The following is a 16,958-nucleotide window of genomic DNA, read 5'->3' as shown; positions in this document are numbered from 1 at the left end:
TGATTTTCTGTCTACCTATTCTATCAGTTATTGAGAGAGAGACGTTAAAATCTTGGCCTACAAGTGTAGATCCGTGTATTTCTCCTTGTGCTGGACCAGTTTTTTCTTCTTGCATTTTAGAGCTGTGTTGTCAGGAGCAAAAATGTTTAGAATTGTTATGTCTTCTTGGTGAATTGACTTGTTTATATTATCAATTGACCTTCTTCATTCCCCATAATTTTCCTTGCTCTTAAAAGTCACTTAGCGCGATATTAATATAGCCCCTCCAGCTTTCTTTTGATTAGAAATTGCACAGTATACCTTTTCTGCTCCTATTTTGTTATTTTAAAAATTATTTTATGGTAAGATATGTTCATAAAATCCAGCAAAGGACCAAGGTTATTTTCAATTGTGCTTACAGTCTAAGCCTGGGATTTAGGGGTGTGCAACCTGGATTTTTGCATGTCCTCAGGCATGTGGTTTTGAATGAATTCTTACAATTATTTTGTTTTCTTAATGGTTTTTCTCATATATTCTTCGTTCATAGTACCTGCTCAGTAAAAATTTGTTAAATTGAAAGTTTTTGTATACTACCCACAGAAAAAAAAAAGAAAATTCCAATCCTTTTAGTTTTCACCTATCTCTGTCTTTATATTTGAAGTGTATTTCTTGTATGGAGCATTATTCTAGCTCTTTTGCCATTTTACCCAGTCTGACAATCCCTAACTTTTTTTTTTTTTTTTTAACGTTTATTTATTTTTGAGAGAGACAGAGACAGAATGCCAGTGGGTTAGGGGGAGAGAGAGGGAGACACAGAAGCAGAAGCAGGCTCCAGGCTGCAGCTCCAGCTGTCAGCACAGAGCCCGACGCGGGGCTCGAATTCACGAGCTGTGAGATCATGACCTGAGCCGAAGTCGGACGCTCAACCGACTGAGCCACCCAGGCGCCCCCAATCCTGAACTTTTAATTAGGGTACTTAGACTGTTTATATTTAAGGTGAATATTAACGTGGTACAATTTGAATCTATCATCTTGCTATTTGTTTGTAACTTGTCTTCCTTGCTCGGTACTCCCTTTTCCCTATTTTTATACCTACTTTTGGATTAATTAAAAATTTTTTAGAATTTATTTTTTATATATCTTTGTTGGATTATTAGCCATAATTTTTTGCTTTGTTATTTCAGTGCTTCGTATTTATAGTGTAATCTTCGATTTATCACACACTCTACAGGTGATACTTGCCTCTTCACCTATAGTATACAAACTTACAAATACTGTACTTCCATTTTCCCAAACTTTCTGCTCTTGTTGTCACATATTTTTCTTCTTGTGTGTTTTAAACCTCATACTACCTTGTTATTATTTTTGTGTAAATATACCACTGTATTTTTTTTTTTTAAGATTTTATTTTTAAGTAATTTCTGTTCTACCCAACGTGGGGCTAGAACTCACTACCCTGAGATCAAAAGTTGCCTGCTCCACCAACTGAGCCGGCCAGGCACCACCCCCATTGTCTTTTAAGGAGATTTTAAATGTGGCTCCAGGGTCTGAGCTGTCAGCACAGAGCCCAACTGGACTGGGGGCTCGAACCACGAACAGTGAGATCACGACCTGAGCTGGTCAGATGCTTAACCCCCTAAGCCACCCAGGCGCCCCCATTTCTCTTCTTCTTGAAGGATTTTATACTGTGTGTACTTTTTAGCTTTTGGATGTCTGAAAACATCTTTATTTCTTCTTTTTTCGTTTTTTTAATTTTCACTATTCCCCCCCTGCTTTCAATTCATTGATTTCTGCTTTTATTTTTAACATTTCCCCTTCCTTCTTGACTTGGATTTATTTTCCTCTTCTCTTTCTAGTTTATTAATGTAGGAACTTGTGTTATTGATTCCAAGCTTTTCTTTTCTCAGGTAAGCATTGCACACTGTAAAATTCCCTCTCAGCAGTGTGTTAGCTACATCTGACATATTATATTGTATTTTCATTTTTATTCAGTTCTATTATATTCAAATTTTCTTTGAGACTTCTCTTTAGCCTATGGGTTATTTAAATGTGTACTGTTTAATTTTCATGTGTTTGGAAAATTTGTCCTTGTCTATTAGTGGTTTCTTTTAAATTTCTTAAGTTCCAGTGCACCTGGGTGGTGGCTCAGTCTGTTGGGCGTCTGACTTCAGCTCAGGTCATGATTTCAGTTCGTGAGTTCGAGCCCCACATCTGGCTCTGTGCTGACAGCTCAGAACCTAGAGCCTGCTTTGGATTCTATGTCTCTCCCTCTCTCTCTCTCTTTTTCTGCCCCCTCCCACTTGCGCTCTCTCTCTCTCTCTCTCAAAGGTAAATAAACATTAAAAAAATTTTTTCAGTATCTTAAGTTTTTATGATCAATATGTAATCTATATTGGTGAGTGTTCCAGGAGCATTAAAAAAAAAAAAAAAAAAAAGCATGTTCTGCTAAAGTGCAATATATGTCAGTTACATGCTGATGGCTAAATTTTGTTGTTTATTTCTTCTGGAACCACATGCAACCTTTCTTGCTGATTTTCTGTCTAGTATTTCTATCAGTTGCTGAGTGTGGGGTATTCAAGTCCTGAACTGTAATTGCCTATCTCCTTTACACTCTTTCAGGGCTTGCTTTGTTGTATTTTGAGGTTCTTTTGTTTGGTGCACATGTATTTGGGCTCATTATGTCTTCCTGAGTTGATTCGTTCATCATTATGTAATATCTTTCTTTATCTCTAGTAAACTTTGCTTTGAAGTCTGCTTTATCTGATATTAATATAGCCACACTTAATCCTTTTAGATTAATGTTTACATGACATATCTTTTTCCGTCTTTTTCATTTCATCCTACCCATATTTTGTATTTGAAGTGAGTTTTTTGTAGATAGTATATCATTGGATCATGAGGTTGCTTTGTTCTTGTCATCATTTCTTAATTTCACCTTCTCTCCCTGGTGAAGGTTGATGCCTATGCCCCTCTCTTGTCCTTGACAGCTTGGGTCGAGGGTGAGGTCATAATTGTTCTGCGATGTTTGGCTGCTGTGCAGCACTTATTGTCTAAAAGTTGTCTTTCTTGGTAGCTGCTCCTTTTCTTGTCCTTTGGCTAGAGAGAAAGCAGACTTCTCTTGGGCTTTTTTTTTTTTTTTTTTTTAGCCTCTGCTCATTGGCATTTCTCCGATGCCAGCTTGTCCGGCTGGTGCTTTTGTTGACAAAAGTTATTATAACAAAACTGGCTTTATTAAAAATAGAATTATAACATTTTTTAACTGAGATAAAATTGGCATATAAATCACGTAAGTTGCAGGCATACAACATTGTAATTTGACCTCTGTCTGAAGTACAAAGTGATCACCACCCAAAGTCTAGTTACCATCTGTCACTGTTCCAATGATCTCCTCCCCCCGGGTTGCCCCCCAACTCCTTCCACATTGGACCAGTACTTTTTATGTGACATCACCAGAGTTTTCTGCATGTATCCTTTTTTTTTTTTTTTTTTCATTCATTGTGAGAGAGATAGCACACATGTGCAGGTGAGCGGGAGAGGGAAGAGAAAGAGAGAGAATCCCAACCAGGCTTCGTGCTGTCAGCACAGAGCCCCACGCAAGGCCTGATCCCATGAACTGTGAGATCATGACCTGAGCCAAAATCAAGAGTCGGACACTCAAGGACTGGAGCCCCCCAGGCATCCCATGTCATGCGTTTCTGAATAAGTGCCCAATTAAGTAGTAGGAAATACCTGCTCAGCACGATGTCGCCTTTCTGCTGTGTCTTCCGTAGACATGTGTAGAAAACAAGGGCCCTGCTCTAATAGCGGTGGTGAGTCACCCCTACTCCCACAGAACCGTTCTGGCCTAGATCATTCTATGAAACATAGTCACTAATGCTACTGAAGAAAAACATGTCCCATGGCAGGTGAAGGGTGTGTTCTATGATCTGATTTCCATTCTCCCACCCCTTCACTATTCGGCAGTAGATTTACATCATGGGATTCATTTTCATTTTATGTCTTTTTATTTACGCACCAGCTCCTTTGCAAGTAATTTTAATGCTTCCTTTTATGACAGTGAGGCTTTGTGTCTGTGTGTTCCTATATAAAATAAAGGAAATGATTGTTTTTAATGCAGATTTGAAAGAAATATAATGGATTTCAGCTACAACAATTTCTCCCCATTTAGAGGAGATGAACACCTAGTTAGATGAAGAACGTCATTTCTCGTATAATTTGAATACATCCCGTTTCCATGACAACTTGTACTTACCAGCTTGCCTGGTAAAAGAAGTGTTTGAATTCTTTCTTTGATAAAAGATTTGACCAAACCCTGGGGTTCCAGTTTTTTTGAATTCCAATCATTTATTTCCAGTTTGGGGGTATTTCTCTTTCTAACATGGGATGCTTTTGAGGGAAAGAAACCTAAAACCCTGTTAGGGGGTAAACTCCATGTTCAGAATAAAAGGAGAGGATTCACAGGCCAAATGCTAATGAGCATAGGAAATGCTGTTTTTGTAGGTTGTCCTCATTTTCTGGTATCTTCCAGTTCAATCACATCAACGCAGATGATGCAACAACTCATTAAGATGCTTTTTGATTTGATAAAGAATGATTCGGTTATTCATTTCCATCTGGACACTCTCATCATTAGTCTGGTTTCCTCACTGCCGACTTAGGTCTTGCCTTTATGGGTGATCTGTGCCCTCTCACTGCTGAATTTCGATTCTTGCGAGGAGCATGGTTTTATTAATGATTTTCCCTCAGAATGAAAGATAGGGAATTATTTGCATCATTAACTATGCTGGTGCAAAACATGAGAAAGATGGCACTGTATTTTATGGACAAGATGATGTTTTATGTAATATGAAATATTTTAATCCATAAGGCAAGAAAACATGACCTTTGCACATTTTACGAATGATAATTAACTCCACGTTAAGATAATTCAGAGTTTAGTTCTGATGGATCTGGGAGGTTTTGACAGGGCAAAAAGTGATGCTTAGCTATCTCCAAGATCGTGTTCAATGATAATAAATATCTGTGACACAAAACACATGTGCACAGTGGTTTGTGGACTCCCAGGTTTATCATAACACCTATTAGAAAGCACATTTTATATCACATCCAGTATAAGCGATATGTACATTTTTTTTTACTTCCCCCCCAAAACACCATCTTATCATTAAGGCACTTTTATTTATTTTTATATTTATTTAAGTACTGTCTACACCCAATGTGGGGCTCGAACCCATGATCTCGAGATCAAGGGTCACATGCTGTTTGGACTGAGCAGCCAGGCGCCCCCAAACTAAGGAACTGTAAATTTTTTTTAATGTTTATTTATTTTTGAGAGAGAGAGACAGAGTGTGAGCAGAGAGTGGGGCAGAAAGAGAGGGAGACACAGACTCTGAAGCAGGCTCCAGGCTCTGAGCTGTCAGCACAGAGCCTGATGTGGGGCTCGAACTCATGAGCTGTGAGATCATGACCTGAGCTGAAGTCAGATGCTTAACTGACTGAGCCACCCAGGCGCCCCAAAACTCAGGACCTTTTAAAGATATACCATAACATACAACTTAACATTATGGGTATAATGTTTAACAAATGCAAGTCAACAGGAAAGAAGACGGAGAAAAATGACATTATCTTTCACTATTGAGAGTATGTAATCCAAGTATTTGGTGAAAGGAAAGAGATTAAGTAACCACAGATATTTCTTTGGCCTAAAATTCTATTTGCAAGCATTTTCATGATTCCTAATATAGCACTTTGCTCAGTAGTTGTAGTCCTGAAAGTTTTCTGTAATTACAATTTTTTTTGAAGACAAATAATGTGGCTTTATTCCAAACTTGCTTTATTTTCCTTTTCTAATTGCCCATCAATTGATAATAGCGTCTTCAATTTTAGAGGACTCTACTCCTAAGAAGTAAATGACTTGTAAAACATTTTAGTATATACTTTAGTGAATGTTTTAATCATGGGGGCATCCATTATTCCAATATTTATTGAATGTTCACTACATGAGCAATCTTTAAAATATTCTGGGAGGCACACACAGATGAGCTTCCCACCCACAAGGAGCTTACTAGGCCAATACAGGAAATAAGATATAGGTGAGTATTTTGTAACATGACTCATCACCACCTAATATTTTGCTGAGTAAATTGTTAGTTTCCATATGATGATTGCTTTTTTTTTTTTTAAATGTTTATTCATTTTTGAGAGACAGAGCATGAGTGGGGAAGGGGCAGAGAGAGGGAGACACAGAATCTGAAGCAGACTCCAGGCTCTGAGCTGGCAGCACAGAGCCCGACGCGGGGCTCCAGCTCACAAACTGCGAGATCATGACCTGAGCTAAAGTCAGATGCTCAACTGACTGAGCCACCCAGGCGCCCATCCATATGATGATTTCTTAGGCCATAATATGACGTGATTATTGAAGCTTAAAAATAAAGCTTTGCAAAGTACAGTGCCCCTTCTCAAGAGGACAGGCTTGTAGAGTGTTCCCCTAAATGATTTCTGAGCCATAACTGAAAGCTCAAAACCAAATCTTATCCCTAAAGCAGCTCTTTGCTGTGAAGAAGTAACCAGCTTGCTACTGACTTATCCTACCCTGCAAGCAGTCGTTAACTTGAGGTGGCGCTTCAAGGCTTTCAGGGTGGACGCAGACTACTGACCGGAAAAGGTAGTGCTCTGTGGACGTCCTCCTGGCATGGCCAACCATCCCGCACTGCCCAGGACTGAGGAGGGGTTTCCTGGGACTTCTGCTCAAAGCCAGACAGTCTCACACAAACTGGATGGTTGGTTCTATACACTCTTCTCTAAATCTCTAACTTTGAATAGAACCCCTCTGTTCAAATCTTTTCAAATAGCATAGAGGATGTCATGTTACCTCTGCCAGAAATTGTGGTAAGGAAAAAAGAACCAGTCATTGTGTGGCATTTTATGGCTTATGCAAGGCCTCACCTCCAGCCAGCACTAAGTCACTATATGCTCATTTTTCAGCTGAGAAACAAAGAGTCTCAGGTTAACTGTTTTGTCTCAAATCACACAGCTGTTAAGTATGGGCCAAACACATTTGGGGAATTTCCTCTGATTACATTGCCTGCTGACCATCTCTCCCTCCCTTTAAAAAATTTCCAAAGACCACATTGAGTCCTGCTGGCTTTCCTTTTCAGGTCCATTTTCTGATCTGAGCATCCTCACATTTTTGGCTGATTGATAAGCGAGGGGAGCATAAATAACTACTCTTTGATAGGAAGCCAGTGATTTGCAGAGTATATTTATTGCAGGGTTGCACGTAATGGGGACGAATCTTGGTAACAATCTGAATGCCAGAGCAGGAGAAGGCAGGTTATGTTAACCTTAAAAATAAAACCGCCAGTTACTTCACCAAGAAAAATGGGTTTATTTGGGAATAGCAGAGAACTGCAATCCAGTACAAGCAAGCTATGGCAAAACCATTGGCAAGTCCAGAGAAATTCAAGGAGAGGAATACTCTTATAGAGGAAAGGGGGGAGTTGGAAGGCTATTACAGACAAAACAAAACAAAACAAAACAAAACAAAAACCATTGGAGTAAACTGGCAGTTCAGAGTATAGAGACTTTTCATTTGCTGAGATGTAACTGCATCTTACTGGCTGGGCTTTTGCAGGGGGAGGAGGCAAGACTTCCTGCTGCTGGGGTAGCAGTTAAAGTAGTATTGATCTCTTCCTGTTGGGTATGCAGTTAACCACTGTGGTAGCACTGAGAGCTTCCCCTTCTAGCCTCCTGACTCTGTTTTAAATGAGGTTTCCTTTATTAATTTTCACAGTAATATGAATCGTTCATTGTTCTTCCAATCAGTGAAATACTGTATGTCCACAGCAAAGGTCCCTTAATCTGAATTCTTACAGTGGCCACAGAACCAATGCTTAGGAAGTCATTGGGACTTTTCTCTTAACGCAGGAAAAGCATGGTTACTTTCCAGTGTTCCTTTTACCAGTGTAAGCAGTTCGGGCACCTGCTCAGCCCTGGCTCCAGAGCTCTGATCTTGCCCCTTTCGGGAGTGTGCTTGGTGACTGATCTCCTGCTACAGACAGCTAGAGAATTTGGGTGGGCAGAGAAGAGAATTAAAGGCTCAGGAAAAAGTGGGGAGTTGTGCGTACACACAGTAGGTTTACTGAGAGGGGAGTAGACAGATCTTAGATTCAGTAAAGTTGAATTTCCTATGTGCCAGACGCTGCACTAGGAACTGGGGAGACCGTGGTGGGGAAGGGGCTCGCAAGCTTGCCTTGGGGGGGGGCACGGCTCATGTTTTGGCAAAGCTGAAGATTTGCAAGAACAAGTTGTAAGTTGAAGAAGAAAGCAAGAGGAAGACGGTGCATCCCAAAATATACATATATGTATTTCAAAATACATTTACTTGATATATATTTATATATTTCTCAGTATATGCAAATTTAGATGTCTATATATACATGGTCAAATATATTTAGAAATATACTCGCAAATGCATTTGGAAAAGTGGGTTGAGTGGGGAGGATTGGAAATGCTAGACTGGAGATTTCAGACCTCAGCCTGTGGGAGACAGGCAGCCATGCAGGTTGAGCAAAGAAGTAGCAGAAAAAAGGTGCTTTTGGGTAAGAGTAATATACCATCCTAAGAAAGGATAAACTAGCAGAGGAGAAAGACTAGAAATTAGGAAATGATTTCATGGACTGTGTCCCTTTCAATCAACAGCTGCTGTATACCCAGTTCTTTTCCTTCACAAATCTTGGTGGCATGCCATCCATGTGGTCAGTCCTAGGCTGGGTACCAGGGGCACAGAGGGTCCTGGTTCTCTTGGCCCGGATGTTCTGGGGTGGGAGATGGGCAGTAGATCCGTGCAGCTGTGACCTGTGCATGAGGGAAATAATCGGTGGAGAAGAGGATCTGCTTTGGAGCTGGATGGTGGGAAGGTCTTGTCCAGGAGGCGGCAGTGGGAGAAGAACCCAGTCGTGCAGAGCAGAGACTGGTGGTTTTGCGGAGGAAACAGCATGTGCAGGTGCCTCAAGGCTACCGAGAAGCTTTAAGGAAGGGGAAGAGTGCAGCCATGCGGTTGGAAAGGCAGGAAACGTGCAGGAGATACTGAGCCTTGCTTGCAGCCAGAAAGAGATCTTGAGAGCAGCAGGGAGCTGGTGAAACACTTTAGGCATGATTGGGCTGGAGACTATTGCTGAGCCTACCGTCCATCACTGGGTTAGAAGAGCAAGTGCTGGAAGCAGGGAGACTGGTCAGAAGGATGTTGTGATTGGCTGGAAGTCAGGAGGTGAGACTAGGAGTGGGTGTTATTGGTGGGAATAAAGAAGGAAGACCAATGCAAGGGCTGCAGGAAGAACAAAACGGGGACTCCAGTTGATAGGTGGATATAGATATGGAGGATGTGTCAACTGAACCTGGATGTCACATTTTCCAGGCTCAGTGGCTGGGAGGACTTCAGTCTCCTCGTTGCAAATGCTCAACAAATGCCATTTCATTTACCCCTTTCCCTTCCACTTGTAACTCTGAAATCAGACCGTCAGGGTCTTTCAGATTCTAGATAAGTAACACTGGTTGAGCTTTTTTCTGTGTGCCCGTTGCAAGGTGCACAAACGTGTTTCTCATACATGCCTCAAAGCAGCCTATGGAGGGAGCTCTCATTATCTCCGTGTTCCAAATGAGGAATCTGGCGTTCAGCAAGGTTAATAACTTACCAAGGTCACACAGCTCACCCATGGCAGGATCTTGGTTAAAGTAGAATTCAGTTTCCCTAAAGCAATCACTCTTAAATTCCAACATCTTCAGTGTCCCAGAGGTGTTTCAAGTCTTTCCCACTCCTCTAGGCCCCTCCTAGGACTGACCAACTGCAACACTTACCTTTACTGAAAGCTTGTGCAGGGCCTGGCCTCACTGTCCCTCGAATCTAGAGAGACTGAGGTCTGCCATCTAGTGGCCACTGCCTTCCATTTTATTCTGAGCTTTTAAAAGAAAGGAAACCGGGAGTTCCCACATCCAAGACAGGCCTGCATATTTATAGCATCACACCCTGTAAACAGGAAACTTCTCAGTCTTAGAGAAGGAGCCTGGTAACATAAACATAGCACGTTGGCAATGAGTTCCTCCGCCCCTTCAACAAACATTTAAATATATATGTAATGCATATATATGTAGATACATATATAAGTGTTTGTGTTTATATATAGTCATTCATAGACACACACACACACACACGTATTCATTCCACTGGAAATTAAGCTCACTGAAACAGGGATTTCTTTTGTCTGTATTGCTCACTAATGAATTTCAGGAGCCCAGAACAGTGCCATGTGCATAGCAGACATACAATAAATATTTATTGAATGTAAAATAAATGAACACCTAGCATTTACTGCATCTTTACTGTATGCCAGGCATTTGTCCTGGGTGTTGTCTCATTTACTCCTGATGATGAGTTACGAGACAGGGAATGTCAAGATGCCCGTTTCTCAGATGTGGAGACTGAGCCATCGGGGGACAAGAAGCTTATCAGGTTTGGGGAGAGCTAGCTGTTGACTCAGGTTCTCTGACTTTGGAGACACTGTGTTTAACTACCGTGCACAATACCTCTTGTCTGCTGTGTGTCAAGGCCTTGTGTGCAGCATTGTCACCATTTAGACTGGTGGTAGAAGTCCTCCCAGGGGACCGCTAGCAATTCCTCTCCTGTGTTTTGACTTTACTGAGTGAAGTTTTCCATCCCACCGTGCTATGACAGAGGCATCAAGTGCAGGGAATTCAAGAAAAGCTGGCTGGCCAACAATGAGTCCCTGTCACTAGCTAGCTGTGTGGCTGTGTGACTTTGCACAGTGCCCCTGAACCTCAGTGTCCTCGTTAGTCAAAGGAGGACACTGAGTTAGGATCCCTTTTTCCCTTCCAGCTCCAATATTCTACTATTCCTGTGACTCCCAGGGAGCTGGATGTGAGTGAAGAGAGAGCACCACTCGTTCCTAGGCAACCAGCACCCGCCTCACCCATGTTGCCATGGCGATGATGAAAGTTGGGCTGATGGGATTACCAGCTCCTGCTAATTGCTTATGAGAGCTCAAGGTCTCTGTCTCTTTCTTGCCTGCTGGCTTGCTCTTACTTTCTCATTCTTCTAGGAACTGTGGAAAGATGTCTCTCCTCTCCTTCATCTTCAGCATCCCCAAGGCAGCCATAGTGCAATGGAAAGCAACTGGAAATGGAGCCTAGCTGTGCCTCTGAGGAGCTGTGTGACATTGGGCAGGTTACTCGGCTTCTCTGAGCCTCTATTTCCCCATTTGGAAAATGAAGGTGTTGGAATAGGGACCCCTGTCTAAGGCTCTTCCCAGCTCTCAAATCCTTTGATGCCTAGGGAGCATGTCAAGGGAGCAGACCACATTGTTACTAGGCAACCAGCAGGCACCCTGCCCAAGTTGCCTTGGTGACTGGATACTGGAGGGGAGGGGAGTAGCTGCTGCAGCTAATTGCTTAATTATTTATGAGTGCCTCAAGTCCTTTTTGTTGTTTTCGTTGCTAGGGGCTGTGGGGTCACCTTTTCTTCCTCCCTCCTGCTACCCCAGTCGTCTGAGGTGTGTGTTACGCAGTGGGAGAGGACGTTGGCCTGGATCTCAAGCTACGCACGTTCTAGCCCTGCCTCTGTCATTTCCTAGAGCTGTGGCTTCGGGTAAGTCACCTCACCTCTCTGGGCCTCAGTTTCCTCATTTGTAAAATGATGGGGTTGCTTAGATAACCTCCGTGTTTCCCTTCTGCCTTGAATTTCTAATCCCTGATGTCCTGTTGCAAAGTGGGGAAGAGGAGGGGAATTGTCCTAATTTTTTTATCTTCTAAGGATGATTCTGAAAAGCAGCAACAACAATTAAGTGTCTTACACATTTCGAATAGGAAGCGAATGAAAATTATGCCCATTGTTCTCTGCTTGCCTCTCGCCTTAGCCATGTTGCCCGACCTGTTTTATTAATCTTAAGGTCCTTTAACTTTTGTTTTTTTTTTTTGTATATCACCTACTTCCAAATTAGATTTGAGGGGTTCAGGGTATAAGATGCATATGTGCAATTAGGTCATTAAAAACAAAAATAGGAGTAAGTTAATATGAAAATAGAGATGCTTCTTCATTGGTGACTATCAGTGTTATGATTAAACATCAGATGTAATTGTGAGCATCCCGGAAGCCAAAGCAAAAAGAGAGGGAGGTGTATAATTGTTACTCACTAAAGAAAAATTGCCAGACTGTTCTTAGTTCTGAATTCTGGAAGTAATTTATCATGTGGTGCTTACTCTCTTTTGGAAATTACCGATAAAACTTTTAAAATAACCCTTTGTTGTTGACAGTATATTAACCTTCTGTTGCAGGACAGAAGGAAGAAACTAGACCAGACAGTTTGACAAGTTCTAATATAATTAGTAGGGGAAAAGTCCCTTTCTACCTTAGAACTTTATTAAGATAAATATCACTTAGTAAACACAACTTTAGAGGCAACCATTATTTATAAATCAGTTACATACAAATTCATGTAACTGCTTGGGACAGTAATTTAGCAATATGTGTCAGATTTTTAAATGCAGGCCAAAATTCTACTTCTCCAAACTTACTCTGAAACAAACTTATGCAGCTGAAGAAAGACATTGAATATAAAAATGCTTATGGTAGCATTATTTATAAAAGAAAGTGACTATAAACAACATCAATCTTGAGCTAGTGAATTAAATCACATTACTTCTTTACAATGGTTTACTTTGTAGCCCTTGAAGTAGGTGTATATGTTTTGATATGGAAAAAAAATCTTCAAATATATCATGTTAAGTAGATAAGGAGGCACAGCAATGTTATGAAATGCTTCTATTTCTCTTCTAAAAGATATAGATAGGTACACAGTTTCTGTGTCTAGATACATGCTTTTATGTGCCTACTTGCATTTTTCCGGAAGGAAACTGTTAGCAGTGGTTTCCTCTGGGTGGGAAGATTGATGGCCTTCAGAGGGAGGGAGGCCTGACTATTTACTGCCTTATTTTTACTATGTGGACCTGTTCATTTTCCCATTAGAACGGCAGTAGAGGCTGACAGTTTAAAGCCTAGATTCCAGAGTCTGAATACTTGTGTTCAAATCCTGGCTCTATCCCTTACTAGCTGTGTGACCTTGGGATTAATTTAACTTCTGCATTCCTCACCTATAAAATGGATAAATCCATAAAATAGTACTTTCCTTATTGGATTGTTATGAGGATTAAATGAATTAATAAGTATAAAATGCTCAGAACAGCCTAAACAATACCACATACACCTTTTCTTGAAAAAAAAAGGGGGGGGAAGGAAAAATTAAACAAAAAACCCTGCCTCTAACCAAAAGGAACCCAAGGATCTCAGAATTGGAAGGATTTTATAAATATGTCACTGCTTTCAGCATCGTATGTTGTATACAAATTGTGTTTGAAGTAGGGATCACAAAGCGTTGGTCTTGTTTAGCTTGTCATTTTTTCTGAACTGAAATACCTTTTAGGGAAAGCACTTATCTTGGGATGCATAATAGGCATTTCCAATGCCTGTGAAGTCCCTGAACCCATCTGGTTTTACAGTTCTTTCATCCCACTGAATGCTCAAGCCGAGAGACGAACATATGCTGGGCCAGGGAGAAAATCTCTGAGAAGACGGAAATCTACATCCACGGCTGTTAAAGGCCAGAGAGGGACCTAACCAACATTCAAGCTTTGAGAGGGCATCCGTGCCCGTACCAGTTATGCCTGTGAGTTCACAGGCCCCCATGCCTCTTCTTTTGAAAGAGAGTGACAGAAACTTGTCAAGGAGCTGTGCTGGGAGCATTGCTCTTACTTTGGACCCAGGAATCTATGGCCACAGTGACATCCTCTGTCTTCCGAGGTTCAGAAAACAGAGGGTTCTGTGTTCGAGAGTTCCTGGTTTCCTTCTTTGAAGGTGCTTTGGGGCCAATCTGGAGAACTTAGACTGACTCTGAGAACCTTTGTTTGAAGTTGGCCAGCCTTTGGGCCAGACTTGGTGCCTGACTCTAGACATATGGTGGCCCCAGAGAGGCTGAGCTGGGAGCTCTGTTCCCTTAAAATTAGCTGAGTTGGGAAACATGCACACCAGGAAGAATACAGAACCGACCTATCACCACCTCATGCCCAAGTCAGAGGTTCCTGCCTTGTGTCTGCCCGGCCTCTCTTCCTGCACTCTTGGGCATTCCACTTTCTTTATCCACTTGGCCAGCGGTTCCCCTTGCCATCTATCTGTCACATCCAACTGTGCTTCCATCTGCCCTTCCATCGCTACATCCTCCTCCAACCATCTGCCAGCTTTCCCACCCATCCTTCAGACTGCTGGTATTTCTATGCACCCCTCTTCGCCTCCCTACTTGTGCGTCTGAAACTCCATCCACTGGTCCGTCTGTCCGTCCATCCCTCCATCTTTCCGGAGCCCGCCCATCCATCTCTCCGGCCCCCTGTCTGGCTGCAGAGTGAGCCCTCTCCTTGACCGGTCCTCTGTTCCCCGACCCCCAGAGCCCCCGCTAATCCATACCCGGCCGCAGCTCTGCTCTCCCGCAGGCTGGTCTGCCGTCGGTCTCCCCCCGCCCGCCCCAAGCCCCCCGCCCCCGCCGCGGGATGCAGGCCGGTGCCAAATGGGCCCCGCAGCCCGCAGCGGGCCGGCCGGCTTCGGTCTGGCGGCCCGGTCGTGCCGTGCCCCCGGCGGCAGGCGGCGCGGCTCCCAGGCCCCGGCGGGCGGCGGGCCCGGGGCGGGGCGGGGCGCGCGGGGCGGGGCCGGGCGGCCGCGGCGGGGCGGGCGGGGGCCGGGGTGACTCAGCCGCCGCTCGCCCCGCGGTCCGCGCGTCCGCCGGCCTCGCAGGCGGGGCGGAGAAAATGGCGATGCCCCCGGCCGCCGTGCCCCCCGCCCGGGCCCGGGAGCCGCCGGGGCCCCGCGCCGCCGCCGCCGCCGCCGCCGCGCCGCCGCTCGGCCTGCAGCAGCTGTCGGCGCTGCGGCCCGAGCCGGGAGAGGTCCCGCTGCACTCGCCCTGGACCTTCTGGCTCGACAGGTGAGGGGGCGCGGGGCCCGCCGCGTCCGGCCCCGGCCCCGCGGCCGCCGCCGTGCGCCCGCCCGGCCCGCGCCGCCGCTTTGTCTCGGCGCGGCCCCCCGGCCCCGCTCCGCGGCCGCCCGCGCCCCCAGGGCTCGCGCAGAGCCGGGTCGGGAGCCCGGGGCTGGGCCGGGGCGAGCGAGTGTTGGGCGGCCTCGGCTCCGCCCGGAAGGGCACAGGCGCAGCCCCAAAAGTTTCGGCAGCACTTTCCCCCCTTTCTTCCCCGCAAAGGAAGCGTGCCGGCGGGCGGCCGCCCTGGCCGGGCCCTGGGAGATGGCCCGGTCGGGGGTCGTCGGGTCCCCGCCGTAAAGTGGGGAGAGCGGCGCTGTCCTGGTTGCCCCCGCGGCGCTCCGGGGGAGCTCGGGACCCGACCTCCGCGGTGACAGCGCTCGGGAAAGCGGACCGGCCGGCCCCCTGGGAAGTGTGCCGGGGTGGCGAGGATCGCGGCCCAGCGGGGGCCTGCACCCCGCGCCCCACCGAAACTGCCGCCGACACCGCTTTGCGTTCTTGCTCAAACCCTGGGCAGGTCCTTCCTGACCACTTACGGTGCAGCCACACGCCTTCTAGGCGCTGGGAATTCAACGGTGAGCAATACCTCACCTAGTCAGTAAAGCGGGGACAATTATGGCTCTCTCGGGGGACGGCTTAGGTGCCATCTCCTCAGAGATGCTTCCCTGACCACCGTATCCAAATTAGCACACCCCAAACCTTGCAGTCATTCTGTGTTCCCCTGCTCTCGCTTATTTTGCTCTGTAATGCTTAATGCTGCCACATAGTATTCTGTATGAATCACTTTATTTTCAGTCTGTCTCAGTCCCTGGGTACTTTCTCCTCTGTTAAAAGCCAACGAGCAGGGACTTTGTCCTTGACTTTTGCTGTATCCCAGCACCTAGAACTGTACCTGGCATACAGCAGGAGCATGAGAAGTTTTTGACAAATGAATAAATTCACTAATGTGAAGCCCTTTTTGGTATCTGTCACCCAGTGGGTGCCCAACGATGACACCTCAAGGTTGTCCCAAGAGCTTATGGAAATTTTGATGACACTGTTTCTCTGGTTAAGCGTTAGGGAGGAAGGTGTATGGCTGTTTTCTGTGAAATTTACTTAATAGACCCAAGTCAGGTCTTTAAAAGCCTTCCATAACATGCCTGCAAGATTTTTAAAAAGTGATATTCACCCTTTTAAGGGACATAAGTTCGTTCCTTTCTTCTTATTGGAAATAGCACCCCTCTGTAAGAATTGAAACTCAGAGCCACTGCCTTTTCCGGGGACCCAAAGAAGTAGGGGGTGGGGTAGATTCAAGAGTCTCGTTATCTAAAACATTTTCACTTTCATTATGGGATGCTAAGAAAGCATTTTACTGTGATAACAGGAGTGGTTTTGGCAGACTTTAGCAGAATGAAATTATGTGTCTGTTTTCAAAGGTGTGTTGTAACTAATGTTGTTACCTGGTATATGTTTTCAAGGTAAACTTGGATCTCTGGTCTATAATGGGGAAACTCTTGACTGGTGGAAACAGGCTTGAGGGAGTTTCTTTTTAAACAGGTCACAAATTAGCCTACTTAAAGGCACAGCATTTTAAGTATGGTCCAAGATTTTAATACTACATAACAGTAAATAACTTTCTAAGAATATCTGGGATCTTTTAGGATAAGAATGTAGTAACTTCATTGAAGACACAAACTCGAGCTCTCCTGGTCTGTATTTCTGCATTTTTGATCTCTGAAAGCCAGCAGTCAAATGAAATAGTGTCCATAGTGTCCAAATTTGTAATAGAAATAATTACATTAACTTAGAAAGTATAATTACTTCCAGCATTCTTCATTTGAATTCATTTTACCTGACCACTCACCCCATGGCTTTTATTGAGCTGTATTTCCTTCTCTGGGAGTCCCTTCTGTTTCT

At 44.3% G+C, this 16,958-nt stretch overlaps 1 protein-coding gene across 1 annotated transcript in view; it reads left to right on the top strand.

Moving 5' to 3' along the window:
- The first annotated feature begins 14,841 nt into the window (after positions 1 to 14,841).
- The window catches only part of EIF4E3 (eukaryotic translation initiation factor 4E family member 3), a 37,808-nt gene continuing 35,691 nt past the window's right edge, over positions 14,842 to 16,958 (top strand). Inside the window, exon 1 of the mRNA XM_042979419.1 lies at positions 14,842 to 15,014. Coding sequence (XP_042835353.1) covers positions 14,842 to 15,014 — 173 coding nt within the window. The remainder of the gene's footprint in view (positions 15,015 to 16,958) is intronic.

This window comes from Panthera tigris, chromosome A2 (assembly GCF_018350195.1).
Source record: "Panthera tigris isolate Pti1 chromosome A2, P.tigris_Pti1_mat1.1, whole genome shotgun sequence".
Classification (NCBI taxonomy): domain Eukaryota; kingdom Metazoa; phylum Chordata; class Mammalia; order Carnivora; family Felidae; genus Panthera; species Panthera tigris.
This window is presented reverse-complemented; position numbering and strand designations above follow the sequence as displayed.